Source organism: Lynx canadensis, chromosome D4 (genome assembly GCF_007474595.2).
Source record: "Lynx canadensis isolate LIC74 chromosome D4, mLynCan4.pri.v2, whole genome shotgun sequence".
Classification (NCBI taxonomy): domain Eukaryota; kingdom Metazoa; phylum Chordata; class Mammalia; order Carnivora; family Felidae; genus Lynx; species Lynx canadensis.
In genome coordinates, this window is record NC_044315.2 from 91,475,442 (window position 1) to 91,503,286 (window position 27,845).

The following is a 27,845-nucleotide window of genomic DNA, read 5'->3' on the forward strand; positions in this document are numbered from 1 at the left end:
GGAGGCTCCACAGAGGCGCCAGAGAGAAAAGAAAAGCGGGTTTCAAAGATCACTGCCACTAACCGCAAGACATTAGTTCCGTCACACGGCTCTTGGGGGTAACAAGAAAGTGCACTGATGTTGTACTTGGCAGGGGAATGTCCCCCCGTCCTCGGGATGAGAGGGGAAGCGTGTCCGCACCACGAGGAACGTCCCCTTTCAGACCCTCTGGGCCCATTAATACACAGAGAAAAATCTGGGGAGTTACGCACCAAAAGGCCCTATCTGCACTCCACCTCCCTCCCCCTGCACGTCAAGCCCAGGTCTCCGCCCACCGTCAGCTGTCAGCTCGAGGCTATACCACTCTGCAACTTACAGGAAATAGGAAACTGATAATAATGCAAATCGTTCTGTAGAAATGCAAAAAAATGTGCCATCGAATCGAATTTGTTGCTTGGTAAAGTTAGGGCCATTTGCTCGGTGTGGTTTTAAATGCACAAGCAATGAGCATTGTAGAATACAGGGAAAATGGACTTCTGAGAAACTAAGGCCAGGAGAAGTGTCCAGGCTACGCCTGACGGGGCATTTCCGTGTCAGGCTCGTTCCAGGAACCCCAGAAACCCGCCAGCCCACCGTGGCACCTGCCAGCCCCAGCCGGTGCCTCTGGGGGCTCAAGAGCCTGGAGTGCGGACCCCAACCGCCTGCCAACCTGGGGTACCACCTTCAGGCATCCTGTAAACAAACGCTCAGAGCCTCAGTTTCTCTACCTGGAAAATGGGACGGGAATGGCCAGCCTCTGCTGCGCCTTCCCTGAAGCCAAGCCCTGAGCTCTGGTCCCCGCCGGTGCCCCGAGGCACCGGGCAGTTAGGTGACTTTTCCCAAGGCCACAGAGAGCCAGACTGTGCGCCAAGGAGGCGGGTCCACCCACACGGGCCGCCTGACCCTGAGAGGTGCAGCCCCGCCCCCTGGTGGACACTTCTGGAATTGCCCGGCGAGGTGCCCCTCCACAGATGGCACAGTGCAGGACGGGGCAGGAACCCGCTGCCTAAGCAGGCAACCCACCAGCCACTCCTAGGCCAGCAGATCAAGAGCCAGAGGACAGGGCGGGGGGGGGGGGGGCATCCACAGGCCCTTGGACTCAAAAGGCCCCCGGTCTGTTTGGTGGCCATTAGCAGTGGCCTTGAAGCTGACCCTCCAGGCCCCAGCGTTCACGCCAAAAGGCTCATGACAGCCCCACTTGGGCTCTGAGTCACCAAGGCCTTCCGTTCCAGAAAGCAATGAGTCCTCGGGGCCTGTCGCCTTTCCTGGGAATGTCACCACTCTCCCCTCCCGGTGGAGAACCTCCCAGGAACGGGCCTTTGGGGCCGGCTGGACAGTATGCAGAGTTGGTGAGCGGGGCAGGGGGCCAGGCTACCCGAGGGCCCCGCCACACAGCTCACAGGCGCGGTCAGCACGATGCGTCTCCAGGAGAAATCCCCTGAATCCAGATGTGGCTCTCATCCCACCACCGAGCCCTTCATTCTGCAGGATTGTGCTGGGGCGGTGGGTGTTTTCACCGTGCCTGGCTCTCCCCTTCCTCGGGGGCCCAAGGACTCTCAGCTGTGGGAGCCAGCAGACCTGGCCACGCGGCTGGGTTTCTGGGGGGGGGGAGGGGGCGGAAGGGCCCCACGCAGGGGCCCCAGTGGCCACAGACTTGCCACCTGAGTCCTGATTCTTCCCTCCTCCAGATCTGATGCAGAGACTTCGTCGAGGCCGGGAAAATCCAAGTTCTCCAAAGCCACAGGGGCCTGGAGAGAAGAGTATGGGAGGCAGGGCCGAAGCAGGGTTTCTGCTCCGAATAACGGCGACCCCTGCCTGAGGCCATCTGTCCCACCTTGCTGAGTCCTGACCGACTGGACGCAGCCTGGGTCTGCAGAGCCAACGGTCAAGGCCAAAGCACTGTGCCCGCACACCCGGTGTTTGCCCCCAGGAGGCACTCCGGGTGAGCCCTAGTGGGTCCGGGTCAGCCCTGGGAACCTACCCCCCTCCTCCTCTTGCTGTCTGCGCCCCCCTCCCTGGGCTCTCTTTTCTCCCTCCTCCGTTTCACGGCCCATCCGCCGAAATACTGCGCCCCGGGCCCTGTTCTCACATTCCCACGATGCAGGCCCACCAGCCGGCCTTTCCTTCCAGGGGAAGGGAAGTCCTACAGTTTGGGTTCACACACAATTCCCCCACGCGAGCTTCTTCCCTTTTCTGCACAGGGACAGCTTGAGTGGTCACGTGGCGCACACTATAGGAAATGCTGCCTCGTGGGCAAATGACAGAAGTCCCCTCCGCAGTCACCAGGGTCGCAGGACCTAGCAAATAAAACTGAGAGGCCGTCAGCTAGGTTTGAGCTGCAGGTGAGCGGCAGAAACCTTTAGTATAAGTATATCCCGTCAAATGTTTGGGACATACCTACACAGTAACATTGTTGCTGACTGGGCATCCTGGATGCAACTCTACAGGGCACTCAGGGAAGGGTCTACACAGGCCGGGGTCTCACCAGGGCTGGAAGGGGACCCACACCCCCACCCACTGCCACCATCCAGGGGTCGGGGCTGGATCCTCACCCCAAACACTCTAGCGACAACCTGCTGGGCGCCCTCGGGCAAGTGCCTCCCCTCTCTGTGTCGGCGGGTGCAAAATGGACAGGCCAGCAAAGTGAGCTCGCCTTCCTCTACTTCTAGAACTTTCTCTGCGTGTGGCCTGATTTCACGCGGGAGCCGATAGGGACGGGCCCCTGGGGATGGCCCCGGTGAGTTCTGTTCCTGGTGAGCTCAGGGGGAATGAAGGGCGGAATTGCCCCCGTAGGCGATGACTCCGTGCGTCCAATCTGCCCAGACAGGAGGCACGTGGCCAACTCTTCTCTGGCCCAGAGCAACCTGCACAGCCCAGGAGGGCTTTCCCCGCCAGGGTCTCGCTGCGTGGAGCTGAGGCGGGAACACGCCAGGCCCAGAGCAGAAGGATGGGCCTCGCAGCAGCGACACCGATGCTGATCCACGCACTTATTCAACACACACTATGGGGTGGCCCTCCGGTTCAACGGTTGAAAGGGACAGGAGGCACCGTGTGGCCTCGGGTCCTGGAGGCCCTGGCAGCCGACACCCGGAGAAGCAGCCTCAGTAAATGCAGCCAACGGGCCCAGGTCCCGAGAGGGAGGTGCTGCCTCCTGGGTCCTTCCCGCCTGGTGCCCCCAACCTCGTGAAGACCCGATCCTACAGGACCCTTCCCACACCTGTCACTATGGCTCTGTCCCCCGGGAGACACGGAGCCTCCCATCCTGCACCCAGAGCAGACAGCTGCTACGTTGGGGGAGCTGATATGCTTTGTGAATGCAGATTCCTCAGATTCAGACTCCGGGGGGTGATCCCAGGTGGTTCCGATTCACCCTAAACCTCGCGAGGCCTGGCCCGGGGCTCCTGGGGGGCCAGCTGCGGCTCAGTTCCTAGCCCGGGGGGATCGGGAGCTTGAGAGCCCAGGGACGGAGGCAGGCCCACGGGGCCTGGACACGGGCAGCAGGCATGACTGGGCCCAGCTGCCCCTGACGGAGCCCCCCCGTGTGCCCAGACCTGCGGTGCCGGCAGCGGCCGTGGAGCACGAGAGCCGGGCACGAGCAGATGAGACCGAACAGACTCCCCACCGCAAAGCCAGTCCAAACGACCCAACCGCTTTGTCCTCTGCAGGTTCCGCTGTAAAAGAGGGGTGCGGACGGCCCGTTCCTCGTGCAAGCTGGGGAGTTGTGCCCAGGCCACACGGCTCGCCCTGACCAGGGCCCCTCCTTGCTCAGTGCCCGTACCCTAGTCACGCCCGGCTCTTCCGTCCGGTAGGTGCTCTGCAGACGTGGGCAGAGTCCTCCCTCCCACCCTCGGCTGGCTCTCCACCTGTAAGGATCACCCCAACTTCTCATGGGAGTGCAGGGCGCAGCGAGGGCTGGCCTACGGCAGGCAGGGTCTGCCCCAGCAGCCCCCACCTCCCTTCATGGATCCCCGACCATCCACCCCTTCACAGCAGGTTTCCAGGATGAGGGCATAGAAGAAACTTAAGAACTGCCTTAACCAACAAACTAAGTTTTGGTTTTTTCTAATTAACAATAGGAATTTTCTGGTTTTTTTAATCAGAAACTCTTTTTTTTTTTTTTTTTTTTTTAATGTTTTGTGTATTTTTGAGATTGAGAATGAGAGCTGGGGTGGGACTGAGAGTGAGGGGGTCACAGGACCCAAGTGGGCTCTGGCCTGAAAGCAGAGAGCTCCACGTGGGGCTCGAACTCATGAACCGTGAGATCATGACCTGAGGCGACGTCAGACGCTTAACCGACTGAGCCACCCAGGCGCCCCCACCCACCATTAGACGTTTTCTAATTTCAAGTTTTTTAATGCAGTTTGAGAAAACGGGTATCCAAATGAGCACAGAGAAACGCCATACAGCTGTTCACAGCCACCCAGAGTGGCCCCTGCAGGTCTGTGTTCCTTCCTGTGACACATACATATGCGCTGGACACCCGCACGTGCACGCGGGTGTCCATGCGTGTGGGAGCGCAGGATCACGTGCATGGTGAGCACACGTTATGCACACTGGTGCACGCGCACACGCGTGTACACCGTGCCACAGGTGCACCCACACGTTCCACGCACGCACGAGTGCATCCACCGCACACACGTCTACACAGCGCACACAGCCTCTCACACGTGCTTACTGCACACGTGCACGCGTACGCACACACGCCCTTCCACGGCACGCGCGCCCGGGGCTAGGGCCCCTTCGGGAGAGAGAGGGAGGGGAGCGTCGGGTTTAAATCTCCAAGCCCCTAGCGCGCTGCGGCCCGCTCCGGGCCTCGAACCTGAGACCCACGAATTGCGCGCAGCGCTCACGGAGCATGCGCGAAGTCGCGCAGAACGGACTCCGGGCATGCGCAGACCGCGCCTCGAGCGCCCCGCCCTCCCAACACCCACAGTTCCAAGCGCAGGGCCGTGTCCGGAAGTCCGTGGAGCGGATCTTCGTTCCTCGTCCTCTGATTCGCTTCAAACCACTTCCATTCCGCAGGAAGTGCCGAGTCTCTGGCCCACAGTCCGCGGGGCGTGTCGCTTAGGAAGTGAGCGCCGGCCCTGTTTTGTTTTCCGGGGGAATCTGGTTTTCTGAAGGACGCTCGGGACTTCCGCGCGTCCCTCCCAGCCTCTGATTGGCTGGTTTCATGAATACCATTAGGGAAGGGGGAGGCAAGTTTTTCACGCGCGGCAGCGCCTGTGGGGATTTGAGCGGCGAGGTGTGAACGCTGGTGGCTCCGCGATGAGGGCAGGCGCCTCCGCCGGCGTGTCTGCGCGGGGCGCGCGCGCGTCGAGTCGCCCTGAGCGAAAGGTGGCCTAGACAGGGGCCTTTAAATGCCGCGCGGACGGGACCGAAGTCGTGTTGTATGAAAGGAGGAGAAGGTTAGCACTCCCCTTGACAAGGATGGAAGAGGCCCTCGGGCCTGACAACACGCATACGGTTAAGGCATTGCCACCTACTTCGTGGCATCTAACCAACGTTTTTTTGGGGGAGACCCGGGGCGGGGGCTCCTCCGCACGGTGCCAGGGCCGGCAGGACTTGCTCCCCAATAGTGTGTACTGTGCTCCCTGCGGCACCCCCGCCACCGTCAGCGGGTCGGTGTCGCCCAGTCCCCCCTCCCAAGGCCGTCGTGAGCCCCTGCCCGCCAGCCTGCCGGCGGAGCGCTCCGTTATCAGGACAAGGGGTGTGGCACTGACTTAGGCCGTCTCGAAGCTTCGGCGACGGCGCGCCTCCGGTCCACAGAGACCCGCACCTGCCCGAGGGCCGTTACCCCTTTTGCCAGTCTTGAGTCCCCCCCGCACACTGATCTCGGCATCCTGGCTCCAGGGCAGGTGTGCCGAGCTCTCTGCACCGCCCGTGACGTCGCACCGCTTTCCTCGCCGAGGGAAGAAAATCCTTTGGCAAGTGTGCATTTTCACTCGTAGGAGTCGAGCTGTTTCTATCCCCACCACCGGTCGGGCTGGGTGTGAAGCTTGGGGTCTCCTCCTGGGGCCTCGGCAGCCCCCGGCTGTACCTCTCTCCCTTGCGTGGGCCGTGACGCGGCAGTGGACAGCACCGCGGGCGGCCCTTCGGCGACGGTGCCTGCCTTCCCTCTGCAGAATCCGGTCCCGGGCCGCTGCGAGCCCTTCCTGAGCCCCCCACCCGCAGTCACGCACGTGCGGGGCGAAGGCATCGCAGGACGTACCGCGACGTCGTGCACACGCTTTGGGAGAACTTAGATTCCCAGGGACGGAAATCCCCAGACAAGGCCACCTGAAGTGTAGAGAGGGCGTTCCCCCTTCATGTCCAGGGCACAAAGTGCTCTGTAAGCTCCACGGTTGCAGGGCTCGCTTAACGACCCAGGAACGTGTTTATCGACTTAAATATAAACCAACCCGAACCACAATTCCACTGCTAACACTGCAAAGAGGGCGCCGGGGGGCTCCGTCGGTTAAGCGTGTGATTCGGCTCATGCTCTCACCCGCATCGGTCTGTTGCTGACAGCTCAGAGCCTGGAGCCTGCTTCGGATTCAGTCCGTTTTGGGTTTTGCTTTGGGTTCCTCTCTCTGCCCCTCCCCCGCTCATGGGCGCGCGCATTCTCCCTCTCTCTCTCTCTCTCTCTCCCCTCTCCCAAATAAATATTTTTTAAAGATGCAAACAGCACCATCTAGCTCGCATTACCTATCAACAGTGGGGGGAAATGGTCAGCCTCTGCTCTCAGGGCACCAGAGTCAGAAGCTGCAAACGCGGACCCGGGAGCCCATAGGACACATGACTGTTTCCAGGTCCGAGGCGACGAGCAAGCAGCAGCCTTCAACCAACCAGGGCAGGCGGGGTCCTGCTGGGGCCCCGGTTCACACCAGCCAGCCGTGGAGCACGTGTTCGCCGGCCCCGAGCGCCCCGCCCTCCCAACACCCACAGTTCCATGCGTAGGACACGCACACAAGTGTGTGAACACGTGCGTGCCACATGCGTGCGAACGTGTATTTGTGCACCTTACACACGAATCTGCATGCGCGGGAGCATGTGCGTGTGCGGCACGGTGTGAACACGTGTGTGCACCCCTGTACACATGAAGTGCACGTGTGCGCATGTTCGGGTGCGCCTACATACACGTGAACGTGCACACACGTGTGTACGTACACGCTGACCTTTTAAGACAAACGTGGAAAGCTGGACACCCGACACTTAAGAATTCGCATTTGAGGGGCGCCTGGGCGGCTCCGTGAAGCACCCAGCCCTGGGTTTCAGCTCAGGTCGTGATCTCAGTTCACCGGCTCGAGCTCCGCGTCGGGCTCGGTGCTGGCAGCGCAGAGTCGGCTTAGAGTTCTCTCTTCCTCTCTGCCCCTCACGTGCTCACGCACGCACCCTCTTTTACGTGTGAAAAGGGTTCTGAGCCAAAGCTTCTGGAGAGTTACCTTTTACAGACACTGATTCACTGCCTAAGTCACCAAATGTCCGGGATTAATAAAACCACCCGGGAGGGACACAAACGGGAGGTGTCAAAAGCTGGAGTTGAAGGGCCGGGCTGGTGCAGCTGGAGGAGGAGGATTTGACGCTTGATCTTGGGGTCGTGAGTTCAAGCCCCATGTTGGGTGTAGAGCTTGCTTAAAAAAAACAAAGTTGAAAAGATAAAGCCAGGAAGACGTTCTCCACATTTACACATGCCTGAAATGATCCCCAACAAAGTCTTACTTTTAACGAACATACCAGAAGATAATCCCCCAAAGCGTTAGTGGTAGCAGCAATCCGGGTGATTTATTTTCTTCTATTTGTTTTACACTGTCCATAACGAGCACAAATGGTTAACTTTTTTTTTTAATTTTTTTAAGTTTTTATTTATTTTTGAAGGAGAGCGAGAGAGAGAGAGAGAGAGAGAGAGAGAGCATGAGCGGGGAAGGAGCAGAGAGAGAGAGGGAGACAGAATCCGAAGCAGGCTCCAGGCTCTAAGCTGTCAGTCAGCACAGAGCCCGATGCGGGGATCGAACTCACAATGTGTCAGATCATGCAAGTCGGACGCTTCACCGAGGTGAGCCACCCAGGCGCCCCCACAAATGGTTAACTTTCACAGTAAGAAAAGGTAATTTTTAACAGCTAGGAGCTTTCCTGCAGGGCACGCTGGCCTGAGCAGCAGAAGGGCCGTGTCACCCGCCCGCCCCCACCCCCGCCCCACCCCCACACAGCTGCATGGTAAAAAGGTAAAAAAGTCTTCTGGGACAAAGTTACAAGACATGAAAATCTTTATTTTTAAAAGAGAGATGTATCTTTACACAAATCTACAACAGAGAATTCAAACGTAGAAAAAATAAACTATATCCAAGGGCACAGCGCTCCACGTCCACACCCCTCTGCTCCGAGGGCCGAGCTGAGCTGTCACACCAGAACCAACGAGACAGTCCCAAGGTCTCAGGAACGTTGCCGACACACGCGGCCTCCGCCTTTCCTACCAAAATACGCTGCCAAGTGGGTTTCCCCGGCCCGGGTGCTGACCGCATTCTATGCAGTTCACCTCTGCACAGACAGCCACCCGCCGTCCGCCTCCAGGGAGAGGACGGGGAGACACAAGGGAGTCCGTTTCCAGATGCCCTTTGCTGGAATCGCACCCCCGTCTGAGCACCACGGCCACTGGGGTGGGGGGGGAAGAGCGAGAAGAAGAGTACAGAAGGAACCGGGGCCAAGGAAAGGCAGGGCGGGGTGGGGGTGGGGGGCCCGTGAAAACAAGGGGTCACCGAGCCTGGCAATCCAGCACCGCCCCCTCACGCTCTACCCCCCACACCCTTCGGGAAGCCGCGCCACCGGAGGCTCCGCCCCCGCACTCGGGCCGCGGGGGTGGGCGGCACCCGGCTCCCCTGCCGTGCCAGCCCCGGGAACCCACGAAGCCCTCGGTCCCGAGGTCGGCAGTGGGGAGAGGAAGCCCAGCCTGAGCTGAGCCTGGACCCACGGCCTCGGGGCCTCCTACGGCCCAGCCTTCGCGCACACAGCCGCCTGGGACGTTCGACGGGACACTTCAGGGACACCAGCTCCCTCCAGCTAAACGGAATTCCGGGTTTGCCCCCGGACCCCCTCAACATCCCCGGCCCACACGGGGAGGGGAGCCCTCCTCCGTGGCGCCGGGCTTCCCAGGCGGGGAGGGCGCGGGAACCCTCCACTTCTTGCCATCGGGGAGACTTTTCGTGAAAAGGCCAAGCGCAGACAGGCTTCGCGTGAGAACTCCGTCGCCACGGCTGTGCAGACTCCTACCTTTTATTACAGCTCGTGGGGGCGCGCGGGGGGCACGCGGGGGACACAGGGAGGTACCAGAACAACGCCACGCTGTCCGCACGGGAACCACGAACTGCCACATACAAAGGGTTTTACACGGAAAGAATCTTACAGCGTTCTGTGTTTTCCGGAAAGACCGCACACACTGGGCACGACGACAGCAGGAACCGGTGACCGCGGACCGAGTGGCTAGAGCATCTACTGAACAGACAAGGGGGGCCGCGGGGGCGGCTGCTCGCCGCACTTGCACTGGGTAATAAGATACCAGAGAAGGTACAGAACATTTACTGGAAAAAAAACACAACTCATGATAAATTGAACTTCACCCTTCTGTAATAAAAATTAAAAATTTGTGTTGACTCTGTTTGAACACAATACAGACCAGAAACTTCCCCAGACAGCGTGAGAGGGATCGGCAAGAAATGTCACCAGCAACCTGTAGAACCTTCTGGTGGTAGACCCCCCTCCGCCACATCGTCCTCAGCGGTGGCTCCATCCAGGCCCCTCCCGACCCCCCAGGCCCGGACGGAGGGGCCCCCTCCAGACACCGCGCTGCTCGCCGACCGGCCGCCTTCCCGCCAGCCCCCGCGGCGCCTAGCAGTCACTCTTCCAGAGCTTAATGGTCTTGTCGTTCTCCAGCGGCCGAGGCGATGATGTTCTCCGTCGGGTGGCAGGCCGTGGAGATGACGACGTCTGAAACACAGACCGCCGCTGCCCTGTGCCCCCTGGTGCCGAGACCTGCTCTGCCACCCAGGGTCGCGCCCCCACCGCCCCCGGGGTCCCAGCCGCTGACTGTGCTGCCCCGCTGGGATGCCTCGAGGGAGCACGATGGCCGGGTGGGACAGTGGAGAGGCGGCACCACGTGCTAGCGGGCCATCAGGGAGGGCTCCGTGCAGCCTGGCCCACGGCAGCGGTCCCCAGAGGGGACACAGGAGCACCTGCCTCGCTGCGCGGATGTGCCCGCTCCCAGCGCCCCCACCACTGCTGAGCACGGCACACTCCACCTCCACCAGGAAGCCCCCCACCTCCGTGTGCTGGCACCTGGGCTAATTCCAGAACCTTCCCTCTTCCCGTGTAGCTTCAAAGGGCCTGAGTGTCCTGGCCACACCAGGAGCCAGGAATGACCGAGGCACGGGGCTGCTCCCGAGGAGCTGGCCACGAGGGCAGAACACGCAAAGTCGTAGCTGGACTTTAAGGTCTGAGCTGTGTCCCCAGTGGGTGGAGGTGACTTTAAGGGACCAGAATAGAGCACTTGTCCAAATTTTCAAAGGATTTGACAATCACCCTCCCTCGGAGGGCAGGGCGACCAGCACAGGTGGCCCCTCACAGCCTAGAGGCGTGCGGAGCAGGCCCGGGGAGACAGCGGGTCGGCGCCGGGAGGAACCGGAGCCTCTAGACCACAGCAGATGTCCCTTGGCCTGCGCTAGTCTTGACGCGGGACAAAAGCATGGGCCACGTCCACACCGGAAGCCACGGAGCCCGCACGGACTTTGAGGACAGGCGCCAGAAGACGGCCACGAAGAGAGGTTCGAGTTGAGCCTGGCCTTGGCCAGATGGAAGCTGGGACAAAGCCCCCTGCCGACCGCTCACGGACCAGTGGCGTCCCCCAGGCCACCAGAGGGCGAGGAAAAACCAGAGCGGCAAGCGGCACAGCACCACACTCTGTGTCCCAGAAGCCGTCCCTGCGCACACGCGGGCACGCGGCCTGCACACATCCTCGAGCTCACCTGTGTGGCCCTGTAGTTTCTGTACAATCTCCTTGGTCCTGCAGGTTCCAAATGTACACCAGGTTGTCCTCGGAACCAGACACGATCCACTAGAACCGAAGACGGGTGAACAGAGACCCAGGTCAGAGCCAGTCGCGTGGAACCCACTTCGCCCCGAGGTCCACGCGCTCCGCCCCCGCCCGCACACGACCTCGAGGCCACGCTGGGCCGTCGGAGGCTCCTGAGACCTAAAGCATGTTCTCAAATCACCACCCCTCCGGGTCACACCCATCTCCGCCCAACGCCACCCCCCCACCCCCCCACCCCCCTGCCTCCAGTCACACGCCGCCTGGCGAGCACGAGCGGGGCCCTGGGCTGGGCGGGAGGCAGCGCGGCCAGTTGGGACCCGGCACCGGAGCCCAGGCCCCGAGCAGCAAAGCGCTTACGGGAACCGTCGCCCTGGGGACGCTCTGCCTCCGTGAGACCCGGAGCAGACGAGCAAAGCCGTCTGTCACGGAGGCACCTGCTTTGCTCCGGGGGCGCAGGAGAGCGTCTGTGGCCACGTAAGCCAAGCTGTGACAGGGTCACCTCTCAGGACAGCTGGGGAGGTGAGAAGCTCCTTCACTGGGGGAAAACTCACCTTCCCACCAGTGACGGAGAAATTTGCAAAAATGCAGTATTTATCATTCTTGTGGCCGGTGTAGGTCTTCAGGCACTGAGAAGGTAAGAGAGCCGGTATGTTCACCAAGTCAACAACTCCCTGCACTCGGGACAATGCCCGCGTGAGCAGCGCAGGCGTCTCGGCCGACAAACCTTAGTTCTGAAAAGCACTCCAGAGACACGGTACAAAGCCACGCGGCTGAAGCTTTAACTTACAGACTCGCCACCTGCTGAGTCCCGAGTCTGAGAAACGTGCCCCAGGCCAACCCGATGAAGGTCGCTTTCCCGAGCCCCTCTTGCTTCAGACCCTGGCTCAGCTCTGCCACCGGCCAAAGCCACAGCCCAGACCCTGCGAACCCGCCCCCAGCGCTCACCTTCCCTTTGCTGTAGTCCCAGAGCTTCAGCGTGCTGAAAGGCAGAGAGGGGGGCAGTCACCTGCATGTCCGGGGGGCCCCCCGAGCGGGGCCAGGTCTGATTGGCACCGTGCATCCCCACGGCCTCATGTGCAGGGCAAAGCCAGGGCCGGGCCCCTCACCCTCCGCAAGTGCGGGCGCCCAGCACAGCAGGCACACGGCCAGCGGTTTGAGGACTTCACAGTGAAAGAGCCCCACGCATTTACGGTTCAAAGAACTACAAGGTTCTGTCACCAAACAGAGGCTGCCAGGGGCTCCCGGGGTCAGTATGTGGCTCGTTCCCACTACAAGAGGGATGTGGAGAACTTTGGTTCCAGAAACATCCAGAACCAGATTTTAGCGGCTGCAAACAATCCCCTCTTCCCCAGGCAGGAATTCAGTCTTCCCAAGGGTGCTGATGAGAAGCGCTGACCACGGGTCCTCCTGGGGACGAGGCGTGGCCCCCAGAGGGCTGCCCAAGTACACACAAGCAGCCAGAGTCTGACGGCCCGCCCACAGGGGCGACACCTGCTCCGGAGTTTGTGGGGGGCCGCCCAAGTGCTCACGGGCAGAGCCAGAGTCACCGGACGAACTTGGACCCCAAACCCTTCTTCAGACCAGCCGGAGACCCAGCCGCCAGCAGAGACGGGGCCCCGGGTTGAGGAACGCAAGGACCTTTACTAGACGTAGACATCGGGCCCACCCCACGGGGAGGTCGGAACACTTACTTGTCCAGGGTCGCAGCCAGGATGTACTTGCCGTTCGGAGAGAACTTCACAAAAGACACAGGCGGGTTGTCGTCATCTGCATGGAAAACGCAGACGCAGGCTGACGCGCGAGCGATGGGCCTGAGCCCCGAGGAGGAAAGGGGAACGGCACCCCCGTCACCACACAGGACCATCCGAGTAGGGACACGGCCACCAGTGCCCACGCCCCACCCGGAACGGGTCCCCGAGGCACCCAGGACACTCCCGTCACCCGACCCTGTGCCGGTCACAATGGCCGGTTCTCCTCGGGTCCCTGATGGGGCCCAACTACCCCTTTGCCACCAGGGCTCGAAGAGCAAAGGGCCTGTGGCGAATCCCACAAAGGGATGCCCGGCCTTCCACCAACACGGGGCTGCTAAGCAGACCCAGGGTCAACTTCCTTACGTGCAGCAAGGTCTGTAAAGGCCCCGCTGACCTGGGCAAGTGTTACCACTGAGGGGAAAGGACGCGGGCGAATCAGCTCAGGTGTTTGCTGTCGCCTAGTCGGGGCAAAAGACCTGTCAATTCTCCAAAAACCACCTTCTGGCAGGAGACCCACGTCCGTGCTTCTGTACCCAGGTCTGAAAGCTCATGCCCGGCGGCCTGGGAAGCTGGGTAAGAGCCGCCGTCAGGGGCCGCCAAGGACAAGGCCAGCACTTGCGGCCGCATGACGGCCCTGTGACCCTCACATCGGGAGGCGTGCGTCCCCTCCCAGGTGAGAGGGACGGAACCGGGGCCATGCACCCTGGTGCCGGAACGGGGGGAGTGGTGCGAGCGTTACCACCTCGAGGGACCGGGCCCCCGGGCACTGGGGGCCGCTGCCCTGCGACAGCTCCCAAACACTGCAAAAGCACAGAAGGAGGTGTGAGGCCACACAGGGCCGTCCTCGGTCCCAGGGCCACAGCAGGAAGGCAGGCCCCATAATGCAGACGAGGGGTGGTCGTACCAGGCTCTCTAACCCGGAAAGCTCTAATTCCTGAGACCCGGTGTCAGGAACAGGGTGGGACAGGGCGACGCGCCGCCCCCTCCCTCGCGGTGGGTGCTGCGGAGCTCAAGGCCCGGCGCTGGCACCCGCCTGCTGCCGGTTGGCCAGCCAGGCTCTCCAGGCCTCCGCTTCCCGCCTGCCTTGGGGTGGAGCGCCCTGAGGGTCACGTTAACAGAAGGACACTTGACACGGGCGAGTGCCAGGCAGCCTCAGAGGTGCAAACGGTGGCGCCGTCCCGCCAGGCCTCTGGGGACAGGCGCCGTGGACTCAGCGTGATGTCATATCCGAGAGGTGGCCTCGTAAACCGAAAGAAACGGCAGAACGGTTCCCACCCCGAAACTCCCACGGTGAAGTCCTGACCCTTGCAGGTCAGCCGATGGGGCCCTGTGTGCAGACCGGGCCCTGCCAAGGGGGGACGAAGCTAAAGGGAGGCTGGTGCGGGGGACCCTGAGCCAGTCGGACTAGCATCTGGACGACAGAAGAGGACCAGACACAGGGACGCACACGGAAGAAGGGCCCCGCGAAGACACAGCAGGAAGGTCGAGGGGAGGCCGCGGGAGACACCGGGCCTGCCGGCGCCCAGGTCTCGGATTCTAGCACCGGGACGCAGGGAGGAGTTTCTGCTAAGCCGCCCAGCCCGGGGTGCTGTGCTACGGCTGGCCGGGGCTGGCGCGTCATCAGGCCACGTGCGTTCCCGTGACAGCCCAGGGAAGGGTGCCAAGCTGAGGACGCGGCACCCCCCGGGTGGGCGGTGGGCCGGTCCCCTCCCCAGGGGCCCCCCAAGCCCCCCCCCGCAGCACAGAACTCGGTAGTACCTGCTCTACCTCACGCTTGAACCTGGAGCCGCGGGGACCCTCCGGGCTGACCCCAGGCGACCTACCGCCTCAGAACCCTCCCAGGACGCCCTCCCCATCACCTTCGGAGGTCTGGGGCCCTGCAGGGGCCCAGCACCCACCCTCCAGCCACACATACACCCTGCCTGGTGGCACCACCTGTCTTCCCAGTCTGCTACTCCCCCGGCGCCAGCGGACGGGGCGCACTTCAGGGCTGGGGCTCGGTCACGTGCGCTCAAGGAACGATGGAGGACAAACCCCCACGCAGGGTCTGCCGAGCGAAGGCGGAGGGTCCAAGGGGCTCCGAGGGCCTTCAGAGGACACGGCACGGGGCCCAGCCTGGAGAGGGGACTTCGCGGGGCCAGAGGCCATCCAGAAGGAGCTGGCAGGAGCCGGAATCCATCCGCAGAGGAGGACCCCTCCCAGAGGGAGCAGATCCAGGACAGAGGAGAGAGGGGGCCTCCCGAAAACCACACAAGACGGAGGACGGAGGACGGAGGACGGCGCGGCGCCCTCCGCGGCTGGCCAGGCGACCGCCACTCGGGGGACACCCCGCCTGGACGCAGCGCCAGCAGCACTCACCGATCAGGGTCTTCAGGCACTGGCCCGAGGCGGTGTCCCAGATCCGGCTGCAACACAGAAACGGCAGCAAGTCTGTACAGACACAGCACAAGCAGCCCGGCGCGCTCTGGGTCCCGAGCAAACGTAGGTCTGGGGACGGACACCACGGGTCGCGGTTCGGTCTCCCTAACTCTTCTGCGCCATCGTCCCTCACCCTGGGGCCACACGGGCGCCCCGGAACAGGCATGTGCACCTGCTCTGCCACCGGCAGCCGGGTCGCCAGCACACGGGGGACACGGGGAGCAGAGGCCGCGGCACAGGGCCTGACCTGTTTTCTGGCACCAACGTCCCAAGTCGCCCACGAGAGGGCTTGGTGTTCACAGAAAAAGACTAGCGCAGGGGATTCTCTGGACACCCTCTAGTTCAGAAGGGCGCGCAGAGAGCCGCTACCCCAGAATGGACGAGCCAGCTCTAGCAAGCATGTTATTTCCGCCCACACCAGCACCCCACCTTCAGCGGCAGGTGCCCGTGTATCAGCGCCTGCCCCTCCAGGGCACGGATGCCCAGCAGTGAGGCCACCGGCTCACAGGGGACACGTTACTTTGCCAAGTCCTCTCCCACCTTCCTGCCCTGCCGATGTGCCCTCCTGTCTGGGACGGCACCCTGCATCACTGGCTGCCGGGAACTGGGGGGGGGGGGGGGGCAGTGGGTGGCGGCAAGTTGGCTCCCGCGACCCGCTCTGCTTGTCCCATCAGGTCCCTCCTCTGGGCGGGACGTCCCGCACTGGGCTCTGCGGGTCCCAGCTGCCACCTCCCCACCTACGCTGGGGGACAACCATCGAGTGTTCGGTCTGACTCTGCTCCCCAACCGCCGAGCGGGGTGGCGGGGTCCCGGGTCAAGGCAGCCGTGAGGGCCACGGTCAGTACCGGTCAAGTGCCAGGTCAGTGGCCCCTAAATTTTGAAAACAAGTAGATCATCCACCGAGAGCTGAGCCTCCATCCGCCTCTCCCACGGCTACTTTTACTTTCCCGGCCGCTCACCAGGAACCCCAAACACGGAGCGAGAGGCGAACGGGCCAGTTCTGCGGCTGATTTTCCTAGAGACGGTTTCGATGCGTTACCACTTCTCGTAAATATCGTAAAGTTTCCAGTAAGAGGGTGCCACACAGGCCTCCTTGCTAGAGTCGTACCCGGGGATGGTTGCCAGATCCTAGCAGGGGCCCGCGTGGCCTCCACCAGTAACAAGCCACGGAGGTTGCCTCCACTTTGTGGAGACGTTAAGCAGATTACGGACTTTTCTGGCGCCGATCACGTTACCACGACCTCTCACTGTTCAAAAACCCACGTGGTTGTGGGTCACTATCTTCCGACGGGCTGCTGGGCTCAGTTTGCGGTTTCTTTGGAATTCCGACATCGATATTCCGCCGCGAAGCATCCTCCGTGGATTTCTCTCTGGACTAGCTACGCGGCCTGGAGAGGAGGGGCAGGCCGGACCCACCACATGCGTCACATCGGGCCCCCGTCCTGCTCTGTGGTCCCAACATGCTCATGGCCTCGGAGGTCGGCCGACTGCGCGGGACTCCCCGGCCCCAGACCATGTGTAGGCCTTCCCTGGCCAGCTCGGAACCCGGAGCCACCCAAACGCGCGGCTCAGGGCGGACGCGCGGTCTCCTCTCCTGTCCCCCGGACCCGCCACATCTGCGCCCCACGTTCTGTTTTCACCCCGCTTATTCACCATTTCCTCACTGGAGCTTCTAGGGGTGAACACCTACGTCTTCATTTTTTCCACCGCTTTTCCCCTTTCTCCGTCTGTCTACAAATTTCTTCTTCCCTTTTTTGGGGGGGCGTGAGGGGTGGGCGTAGCCTCTTCTAAGTTCTTCAGGAAGCTCTCGGAGCCAGTCTGCAGGTGGCCCGGAGACTGTCGCAAGCTCACAAACACACAGCCGGGGCGTCGCTCACGCCCACCAGGCCACACACGTTCTTCCAAAGAGCGACACGGCCCGTCGGGTGGTCGCCGCAGCCCGAGGCCCCGCGTGCACTGTGAGCACAGGCCTCTCCCTTCGGCGGCGCCTGGCTCACTCCATGCCTCTCTTCCTGGGTGATGTTCTTTCGTCCCACCCACACAGACGTCGCTCTACTCTGCACCTGCCGACACTGTCCGCCCGCCCGTTTCAAACCTGCTCTTACTATTCTGTTCTAATGAAATGGGGGGGAGGCAGGGGGTGGGGGGGCATCTGGACGCCTCAGCCGGTCAGTGTCCGATCTTCATATCGGCTCAGGTCATGATCTCACGGTTTGTGAGTTCAAACCCTGGGCCGGCTCTGTGTTGCCAGGGCAGAGCCAGGCCCGGGATCCTCTCTCTCCCTCTCTCTGCCCTCCTCTACTCTGTCTCTCTAAATAAACTTAAAGGAAAAAAAAAAAAGTACACGTCTTTAAAAAAGAGAACGAGAGACGAAAGGCTTTCTCCCACGAGCCCGGCAGCCTGCACGCGGGTGACCGCAGCACACGTTTCAGCTCTCCCGTGGCACTTCTTTAATTTTTTTTTTTTCCAACGTTTTTTTTTTTATTTATTTTTGGGACAGAGAGAGACAGAGCATGAACGGGGGAGGGGCAGAGAGAGAGGGAGACACAGACTCGGAAACAGGCTCCAGGCTCCGAGCCATCAGCCCAGAGCCCGACGCGGGGCTCGAACTCACGGACCGCGAGATCGTGACCTGGCTGAAGTCGGACGCGTAACCGACTGCGCCACCCAGGCGCCCCTCCCGTGGCACTTCTACGCGTATCACTCACGTGCCCCCGTTTCCTCGTTTGTTTCCTTTGTACTGAACACAGACCAACTCCCGGTTGCGCTCTCCGCCTTGTAATCGGGAGGCTTGAGCGATCGTGCCACCAGTGGCCGCTGGCTCCCGCCCCTCCCGGTGACCGGGCCTGACGAGCCAGGACGCGGTCCCTGCAGACCCAGCCTGACGCTCCCCAGCCTCGTGCCCCCATCACAGAGTCTGCCGAGTTAAACGGACAACGCCGACTTCCACCTTCCTCAGCCTCCGGAAGAATCCTCAACACTCAGGTTACAGGTCCCAAGCTCTACGAGCGTCCTTCACGCGGCCTGGAGCGGACGCTCCCGCGAGGCCACGTCCCCTCGACCTCCTCACCTCCTCTGTGGCGGGATCTCCGCTCCGCTCCACCCACTCGGGACGGGAGTCCGGTCCTCCCAGGGTCCGCACGCCACCCGCGCCCGTGAACTCGTCAAGGGCACGCTCCGTGCCCAAAGAGGAGTCCTGAGCAGAAGCGGTCCCCGGGCCTCCCTGTACCGGGAGCCCTCCCCGCGGCCCTGCTGTCCATCCGGAGGCAGGGGCTGCCGTGTGTCCGTCTGCCGCAGCCCCGTGACAGCCGTAAGCTCTTCTCGGGGACAAACCCGCTTGCCTTGTTTTCGCTACTGTCCCCCTGGGGCCAAAACGGCACCTTTAAATAAATGTATGCTGGGGCTCCTGGGGGCTCAGTCGGTTAAGCGTCCAGCTCTTGGTTTCGGGTCAGGTCACGATCTCATGGTTTGTGAGTTCGAGCCCCATGTCAGGCTCTGTGCTGACAGTCAGAGCCTGCTTGGGATTCTCTCTGCCCCCCATCTCTGCCCCTCCCTGCTCGCGCGCTCTCTCTCAAAATAAACATTTCAAATAAACAAACGCACGTTTGCTGAGCGAATGAGGGAAATGCCTGCACTTACCAGAGACCATCGTAGTACTTGACACGATCAAGGATCCATCCCGGTTAAAATGGACCTGAGAACAGAGTGGGGGAAAAAGGACATTTACTCGTAAGTAACGAACACAGACTGCGCTCCGCTCGCGAGCGCCCTGCACGTGTCTTGCCGAGCGCGGAGCAAACAACGGAACCCCCGTTCGCTTCGAATTCTGATTTCCTGTGGACACTGACGGACACACGAGCTGCACGGACAAGGTGACTTTACCTGCGTGTCCAGCAACAGTGCCCCGGTCTCACCACGGAGGACCCAACTTTGAAAGAAATCCCGCCGGAAACACGGGTCAAGTAGCTAAATCACTTACTGCAAAAGGTGCCCTTGAAAAGACACAAGCTCGACTGAGTGACCCGGACCCGGACCCGGAGAGAGGCCCAGCCTGTGAGAGCCAGCGTGTCCACCACTGCCGTGGGGCGGCCTGACCCGGGCGACCAGCTGGAAACCACTTGCCCTGACCTCACGTCAAAGAGAAAAGCCGGAGAGAAGAACCCACTCGCTGGGTAGGTACCACAACGCCCTCCACTGCCCGCGGCAAGGACCAGGAAGCCCGGACGCCTGAGCCTCAGGACAGCGGTGACCCCGTATTTGCTGGTCCTAGGAGCTGACCGGCCTCCAGCACCCCACACCTCGTGTCACCTGAATGCCTAACTCCGCCCACCCCGGGGCAGCAACTTCACGGAAAGAAACGGCAACCTGACAAGTCCCTGTCTAATGACTGCTTGGTATTCGTGCTTTTTTTCCTGCTTTCCTCCAGCTGAATCCTGGTGGGACTAAAGGACCCACAATGTCAGGAGTTCACACCTTTCTGAGGCGATCCCGCTTCCTGCTACCTGTGATAGGCTTTCTACATAAAACAGAGCCGCACAAAGGGCCGTGTGCCCCCCGCCCGCCATGCCATGCGGAGTGGCGCCCCCACCTGGCACCACCGCCCTGCCTGCCAGGACTCTCCTGCTCCGGGCCCGCCCCCGGTGGCCACACTCTGCCCTTGACTCACAAGATGCCAGTATCTCGGCGTCTAGTTGTGACGACCAGAACAATCTCCAGACTCTGCGGGACACCCCCTGGGGGCAAGCCCACGCGCCCCAGGAGCACCTGAGAGCTTGGGGAACAAAGTACCGACCCAGGAGCCAGGCTGACACTCTCAGCGGCTGCGGACGACCCTCGGCCTCCGCTGAGGAGCCCCGCCGCCACGCGGACACTTGGACGCTCTGGCAGCTGCAGCGGGAAAGCAACAGGTGAAATGAACTTGGTTTTACTGAACTCAAAGTACCTAAGGTGTCACCTCAGCACGCCCGGTACCGAAAGGCACCAGCAAGCGCGTCCGTTCCCTTCGGTCACACCAAATCTTCGAAGGCGGAGAGCGTAGTTCATCACGGCGAGACCTGATCTGGGCTCGCCGCAGGACTGCCACATGCGGCGGTGGCCTCTGCGCCGGCCCGCTCGGCCCTGTGAGGCCTCCAGACACCCGGGAGGCTGTTCTGTTTTCGTTCTGCTCCTACCAGGAGCTCCACGTGACCGTAACCACCTGCTCGTGAGCCCCTCACTTTAAAACTCACAGCAATCTAACCACGTTTGTCCCTGTCTTTGGATTCACAGAACATTCTACCAAGACCCGCCAGGCCAGACACGGACAAGCTGACACGGGTCCCCGAGAGCTGCAGCACCAGCCTTGCGCTCTGCGTCATTCCCAACCGCATCCAGGCACCTGGACATCCCCGCGTCGAAACGTAAGCACCACGAAAGCGCGAGAGAGGCAACAAGTCAGTACCTAACAGGGATGCCATGGCTCCTCTGAGGTGACCGTCCATCAGAGCTCTCTGCGGAGGGGACCCCGGCAGACAGGTGAGCTCATACAGAAGCGAGGGCGGGGGGGGCAGGAAACAGGCTGAATGCAAGGAAAACCCAGGGCCGCTCCACAGAGGAAGCTGATGCAGGCGTCGTCCAGTCAAGAGGGCACGGCGGCCAGACCCGAGCGGGAGGGCGTGCGGGGACAGGGAGCTGGCAGACAGGGCCGTGCCTGCAGCGTGAGGCTTCCAGCTCCCCCACATCTGCGGGAAACCACGTGTGCCTCTTTCACACGGGGTCTCGAGTTCTCCCTGCAGGAACCGTCACACAAGCGTGCAGAGCGGTTCCAACATGCCCCCGCACTCCTCGTCAAGTGCGAGTCGCAAGTGCCTGCGGGGAGTGCCCGCTGCCCACAAGGTGCCCCGGTGCCCGAGGTCCCAGGGTCCGGGCACAGACGCCACAGACGCCCGAGGAACCTTTCCAAGCGGACGGACAGCCGCGGCACGGGGCATCCTCACCACTACTTGAGGGAACGTGTTGGAAAATATGTATTTAAAAAGCCAAAACGCCACAGAGGGCAGGGAAGCCGTGAGCAGTTGGTCCTGGAGAGCGGGCGCTCCGGAGACTCTGATTTTCTAGTTGCTGCCTTTCTTTGCCTTTCTTTCTTTTCAAATGAGCACTCCTCACTTTGGTAGGAAGCAAAAACTTCACAAACCCCACCGCGGTCTAAGCTATGGGTCCCACCCACAGCCCCCGCCACCACCGAATCGCAGACAGTACTGGCCGTCGCGACAACTCATCTCCCGGTTCCTTCCCTCGGTCGCGGCCGGGCCGGTCTCAGAGTCCGCGCTCCCCGCACTGTGAGTCCACAGAGGCGGGCGGAGCCCGGGCCTGCCCGGCCACGCGTCCGTGGCGGAACCCCTGAGCCCCAGGCGTTGGCCGGGCGTCCTCGAGGCCACCGCCGGCAGCACCCGTGTGTCTTCTACGTATCGGGGCGCTGCGAGTGGTCTCAGTTGGGCAAAACAGCCCTTCGAGGCGGAAAATGCTTTAAAAGCACTCACCTACATGATTTCAGAAAGTGAAAAGGACCATCTGCTCAGTAAAAAGCAGCACACTGTTTACACGATTCCTTCCCCTTTCCAGAAAAAGGCAAACTTGGCCAAGAAGCAGCTCCCGGCTCTTTGCTGACAAAGAAAGGAATCGTGCGGCCGTTTTCAAGTGCCGTGGTTTGTGAGCGGGTGTGCCTTTGACTCTGCGCGTTCCCCTGCCCCGCGGCACACACGAGCACAGCCAGAGCGCACGCGGGGCCCCACCTCCTCCACCACCGCCCCACCGAAGCCAACTCCACTCAACACTCACTTCTCCACGGCCACGCTTCCCGGCGCACGGCCCCTCTTCGGGCCTGGCCGCCCGGTCTGGGGTTCAGTTCGGGGCCGCCTCACCCGGCCCCTCGCCTGCCTGTCCTACGGGCCCAGGACAGGGAGACCTCTCTCGGGGTCGCCAGTGCCCACTCTCTGGCCATCACCCCGGTCCTGCTGCGCGGGGTCCGCAGCCCGGTGCGACTTACAGCTGAGACGGGGTCCGAGTGGGCAGGGAGAGTCTTCAGGCACTTTCCGGTTTTCACGTCCCATATCCTCACGCTTTCATCAAACTGAAGACCAAAGAAGAGGTTGAAGCCGCTCCACGGGCAGGGAGCAGGTCCTCTGGACCCCAAGCCCTGCCACCACCGTCCCCTCGGCCCCCAGCACCGACGACTCAAGGCTCCACTCGGAGCCCCGGGCTACAGTCAGGCGCACCCCACCCCCACCCGGAGGCGCCACACTTACAGAGCCCGAGACGATGAGGTTGGACTGGGGGTTGAAGTTACAGCAAAAGACGTAGTTACTGTGCCCCTTCAGGGTTTTCAGACACTTTCCCTAAAAGCAAGTATTGTCGGACTAAGGCATTCCGGGTGCTTATTTCTGCAAATGTCAGCATCAGGCCACGCCCACCAACACCTAGGCAGAGGCAGCCTGAGGGCACGTCCTGCAAGGGGCGGGGGCACCCCCTTGACCAAGACGGGCTGGGTCCCAGACTCAACTCCAGCTCCCGCACCGTGCCCTTCTCCACACACACCAGCTTCCCAGGGAGGGAGGCCGAGGGCGGCTTACCGAGCTCACGTCCCATATCTTTAGGGTTTTATCATCCGAGGCGGAAACAAGGAGATTAGAATCTGAAGACCAGGCCACATCGGATATTCCCTGGGGAGCGAAAACACAGGGTCACCACCTTGACGGACAAAATACAGTTAACCGGCAAAAGTCAGAACATCCACCTAAAGATAACTAAGCGCATCACCCCAGCATCCCAACCCTCGAGCTACCACTGGCCACACGGACGGAAGGCCACACGGGGCCCACAGGACAAGCGTGTTCTCTTGCAGTCAGGCAGAGACTCGTCTGGGAAGGGCAAGAGTGTCTGCTCAAAAAACATGAGGCAGAGAACTATCAAAAACTCGGGGGGAAGAAGCTTCCACTTTAACCTGCCGAGCCCCGGGACGGGCCCCACCCCGGGACCGCTGGCCCTGCCCCAGCGGGAAGTCAGTCTCGGCATACGGGGTGCACACCTACCAGCTTGTGGCCAGATATGGTTTTCTCAAACTTTCCGTCATATGCTCCCCAAATTTTAATGAGCTTATCAGCGGCTGAAAGAAAGGAAGACAAAGGAACTGGGCTGGTCCAGTCATCCCGAGTACAGAATCTGGGCTTCCCACAAGAGCCCCGGGAAACAGCACGAACCCCGTGCACGGGGACAGGCAGCGCTGTGGCACGGCTGCCCGTGCCCTGCCCTCTCCCCCAGGCCCCTGTCACTTCAGGGTGGCAACGGGCTCCGGGTAGGGCGGGGGCACGCGGCTTCCGGTCTCGGCCCAGACGGACTCCTGAGCGCCGAGGCCCCGGTGATTGAGAGATACGTACACGAACTCGCCAGCCACTCGCCGTTCGGGCTGAATTTCACGGAGGACACGGCTTTCGTGTGGCCAGCCAGGGTGAATTTCAGGGCATAGTTTGGTTTAACAGGAGTGGGCTGTTGAAGAGACAGTCCTAGTCATCAAACAGTTAACCGCTGTGACCCCCTATTCTGAGCTCCATGTCCGTACTCCAAGTGCCTGCTAGAACTCTCTGGAAGTCACCTTTCAAACTGAACGTGTTTCAACCTGAGCTCACGACGTCCCCTCAGCCCCCCTCACCCACCCCAAAGCGGCCCGAAGCCCCCTGCCACGGCTGCGCCAGGGAGGCACAGCAGGTGCAGCCTCCCCCGAGGCAAACCTCAAGGCTGCAGCCTTGCGTGAAGGCTTCTGCGCGCTGCCTGGCGTCCACAGGAGGGGTCTGCGAACCCGCCCTGGCGTCAGGACCGTGGAGCCAGGCAGGGCGCTTAGTAAGAGGCTCTGTGGGCCCTGAACGGAATCTTACGATCAGGACCGAGGATCCACGTTATTGATAAAGCCCCTTCCCAGGGGACAGGTCTGGGGATCCTCGACTCGGCAAACAAGCACTCGATTAGGTCTATGGTCAGCGACTAAAACCCCAGGATCTAACTGAGGGGGGACAGCAGACTTTGAAGTAACATCTCCAAGGCGCGTCCCAGCCTGTGCGCCCCTGGCACTTCCCCGGGAGCCCTCAGGGACGCGCCTTGCTCTGCGTGGCCGAGGAGGAAGGGGTGGGCTGTGCTCTGGCCGCCTCCGTCTCTGGCTTCTTCTCCTCCGTTGCCATGGCTCTGAAGCCCACCGGGCAGAGAGACTCGAGCAGGGGAGTTCACGGCTCCAAGCGCAGACTCACAGTGGGACGAGCCGCCTGCTACTCAAAACCTACAGTGGGAGACTAAGGCCCATAAACAAAGCACATTGTGAAAAAGTAACTCCCAGAGAAAAGGATAAAAACCTTCTGACCATCTCACCGAGCCCTGTAGCAGACACGCAGTTCCCAAACGAGGAAGCCAGCGGTGGCCCTCGCTCTGCGCTAACACTTCTCAGAGGCTAACAAATGCTTCTCAGAGGTGGACGCCCTGCCCCAGGCCCTTTTGTGATCGCAATCCAAGGCCCCAGCTTCAAGGGTGCCCCCTACTGTTACCCGGGTCCGTAGGAATGCGGCCCAGTCCAGGCAAACAAAATGCAATTTTTTTCAAAGAGCCCTCGAAACGGTAGAAAAACAAACCCACCCAAATTACAGGAGACCGAGCTGCAGGGTGTAGAAATTTGGGAACGCGTCCAAATGCTCACAAGGGCCGCAGCAGGGTTAAGTGCCGTATTTGAAAACACACAAGAGCAGCCCCCCGCGGGTCCTGGCCTCCCCGGTGGGGGGGGGCTTCTGGGCCTCTGGGTGCCGGGCGCAGACTCGAAGCTTGCCTCCAGGATGCCCACAGCGCAAAAGGCACGCTGTCCCTGGTGAGGGGACCGCAAGACCCCGCCGGGAAGCGTAAGCCAGAGCCAGCCCAGCCTGACTGCAGAGGCCCGAAGTGCACCCAGACACGCTGCAAGCCAGCCCACGCTGCAGCTCAATTAGGTCTCAGCGTGACAATGGAACCACCCGGGCCGTACGGGCGACTCGTTTGCTCCATCACGGGAGCAGACCCCGTCCCCAGCCTGCATGCGTCTCACAGAAGCGCACCTGGCGATTCCAAGACCAGGGAAGACGTTATTCGAGAGGGGAGCCACCAAGACATCCTCGCAGACAAGCCTGCCCTGCCGTCCGTCTAAGCATTTACGCGTCGTCGTCGTCGTAAATTCTAGCACTTACAACTGAAGGCTTGCCTGACTGCTCGGCACACCAAGGCAAAATGGAAGCCACCGAAAAAGAGCACGTCTCAAAGTCTTCGTCCCAGAGGAGGGCAGAGAAATTACAAGGCAACACAGCTGAGCAGAGCACAGATGCGGCCACCAACGGTTACCTGTAGCAAGGCCTGGGGCTCACACCCAAGGATGGATGGTGCTGCGCCCAAAGCCCAAGGACCAGAGTGGGGGAGGGGCAGGTCCCACAAACGCGCTCAGGAACCGAGTGCTGGCACCAAGCTGGTGCTCAGTGAACGCTAGCTACTTGGTGATTAAATTTAGAGCAACCTGGCCGTGCCAGCTAATCCAAGTGCTGCCTTCCTTTAGGTGGGATGGACAAGTGGGGGAGGGGGGGAGCTAAGGAAGAGAGCTGCCAAGACTTTTCCCAAACCTAGCCTCTGAAGAAGGTACCAGCAAGGGCTAAAAGAGGCGTGGGGAAGAGAGGGCAGTGAGAACCGGCAGGGAGAAGCTAAGAAGCTTCCTCTAGGGTAAACGGGGCAGCTCGAGGAGCCCCGACCTGCTCCTTTTAACATAAAAATTGAGACCCACCAGGAGGTGGGGCGTGAGTCCAGCAAACTGCCCGCCCTCTGGTGAGGACCGGAGGATACAATACCTAATCTTACAGAAAAGGTGCCCAACCCCTCCCTGCTCTGGCCCCATCCACCGATCCCTTGGGCTAGCAAAACATTACCACGCAAAAAATCAGGTGGGCCTCTAAGAATCCAATTTCTGGACTCAACGCCCCAGGTTTCCATTTAAGAGGGGGGCAGAGCCTCGCATTTTCCATAAGCCCTCAGGTGACTCCATGGAAGCACCGGGGAGGTTGGTTAGGGACTAGCTCGTAAGGAGGTAGGAGAAGGTGAAGGCAATCAGGCTTGCAGGGAAGGCGGCTCAGAGCCCACCTCCAGAGCACGGTGTCGCCTGCCCCCTCTTACCACCCACAGGTCTCTTACCCTGATGAGCCGGACCACCCAAGGCTGAGCCTCCCAAACTTAAGTGCTCTCCTGACCTGCTTGTGAAATGCAGATTCCTGGATTCCACCCAGAGAAGGGGCCCACAGGTGAGGTAATTTGGTGACTCACAGGTGGCCGGACCAAGAGTGGGGGAATACGATACGACTCCCCCCCCCCCACCTGTTCTGCAACCTGTTCGCATTCTAGCTTCCCTATCTGTCTCCTGCGGGGCCGGGCCAACCTCCCAGGCAGTGTCTAGCACGGCACCTGCCAGAGAGTCTGAAGGCCCCGGTAAACGGACCTGGGAAGGTAGAAACTGGCACGAGAAGGCTAGTAGGGAGCGTCTCTGCCATCACTCAAGATGGCTCTGGCGCACCAGAATGGAAGTGGTCCGAGGCTCTACGGCAGGAGCCGGGGTCTCCCCACAGCCGGGGAGCCCGGGTTCTCGGGGGAGAGGCTGAGGGTGAGCAACAGGGGGAGGGGGCGTTTCTGCAGAAGAAGAGAGCGTCACGGGTCCGCGTGCCACGTCCAGGTACCCGTCGGTGGGTCTGGGGTCTTTCTTTGCAGCAGCGGAGAGCAGGGGAGACGCGAGCTGGTTGCAGAAATAAGTCCCAGTCCCCGGGCTGAGGGCTTGTCACCTGGCCGCTGGGGGAGGGGGCCCTGGGGAGTGGCCACTCGGGTGAGCGCCGGGGGTCCCCGGGAGGCGCAGGGGGGCCGTGAGGACACGTTTAGGGAGGGGGGGACGGAAGCTGAGTGCGGGAAGGGGGCCGCCCCGGGGGACGGGGCTCGACGCGGGGGCGCAGAGCGGGCACCCGGAAGGGAGGCGGTGGGGGCGCTGGGCGCCTGCACAGAGAGGGCCCCGGCGGGGCTGGGCCAGGACCGGGGCCCGACCCGCCGGAACACGTGCGGCGGCGGGCGACCCGGGGGCGCAGCCGGCGTCGGCCCCCGCCCGCAGCCCGAGTGCGGTCCCCTGCCCGGCGGCCCCGCTTACCTGCCGGCCGCGGCGGCGGGGCGGGCGCTCGGGGCGTCGCGTCGCCGCCGCCTGGGCGGGAGCCGGGCCGAGCTGGACGAGGCGGCGCGGGGGGGCGCCGGCGGTGCGCCTGCGCGTGCGCGAGGGGCGGGGCGGCGGCGAGGCGGGGCGAGCGCACAAAGCCGGCCTCTCTGAGGGTACTACGGGGAGCGGCGAGGGTCAGGATACCTCGGGCAGGCCAGACGCCTTAAAGGATCGGCTTACAGAGCGTGCCTTCGCCTCCGAAGCGGTAACCCCAAAGTTGGCCAGTGCAGGTCTTTCTACTGCAATCCAAAAACGGAAGTATGATGATACCTCCAGGAAAGTGCTAGTGTGCCCCTCGAAAGTTCACCTCCTGAGCCCGGCCTGCAGCGGC

At 61.8% G+C, this 27,845-nt stretch overlaps 1 protein-coding gene and 1 non-coding gene across 2 annotated transcripts; one reads left to right on the plus strand and one right to left on the minus strand.

Annotated features, from left to right (window-relative positions):
• Nucleotides 1-5,400: 5,400 nt before the first annotated feature.
• On the plus strand, nt 5,401-5,527 carry LOC115500206. Its single transcript, XR_003964451.1, has one exon. It is a non-coding gene; the product is annotated as a U6atac minor spliceosomal RNA (small nuclear RNA).
• A 4,247-nt stretch (nt 5,528-9,774) lies between these two features.
• Nucleotides 9,775-27,501, minus strand: WDR5 (WD repeat domain 5). The gene is given in 17 exon segments (XM_030293229.1): nt 9,775-9,922; nt 9,924-9,975; nt 11,010-11,046; nt 11,048-11,098; nt 11,629-11,703; nt 12,023-12,056; nt 12,769-12,844; nt 15,187-15,233; nt 18,886-18,901; nt 18,904-18,940; nt 22,271-22,354; nt 22,530-22,619; nt 22,854-22,943; nt 23,313-23,386; nt 23,658-23,766; nt 24,372-24,560; nt 27,452-27,501. Coding segments are annotated over 16 exon segments (999 nt in total). The 5' UTR covers nt 24,453-24,560; nt 27,452-27,501; the 3' UTR covers nt 9,775-9,876.
• Nucleotides 27,502-27,845: the final 344 nt, after the last annotated feature.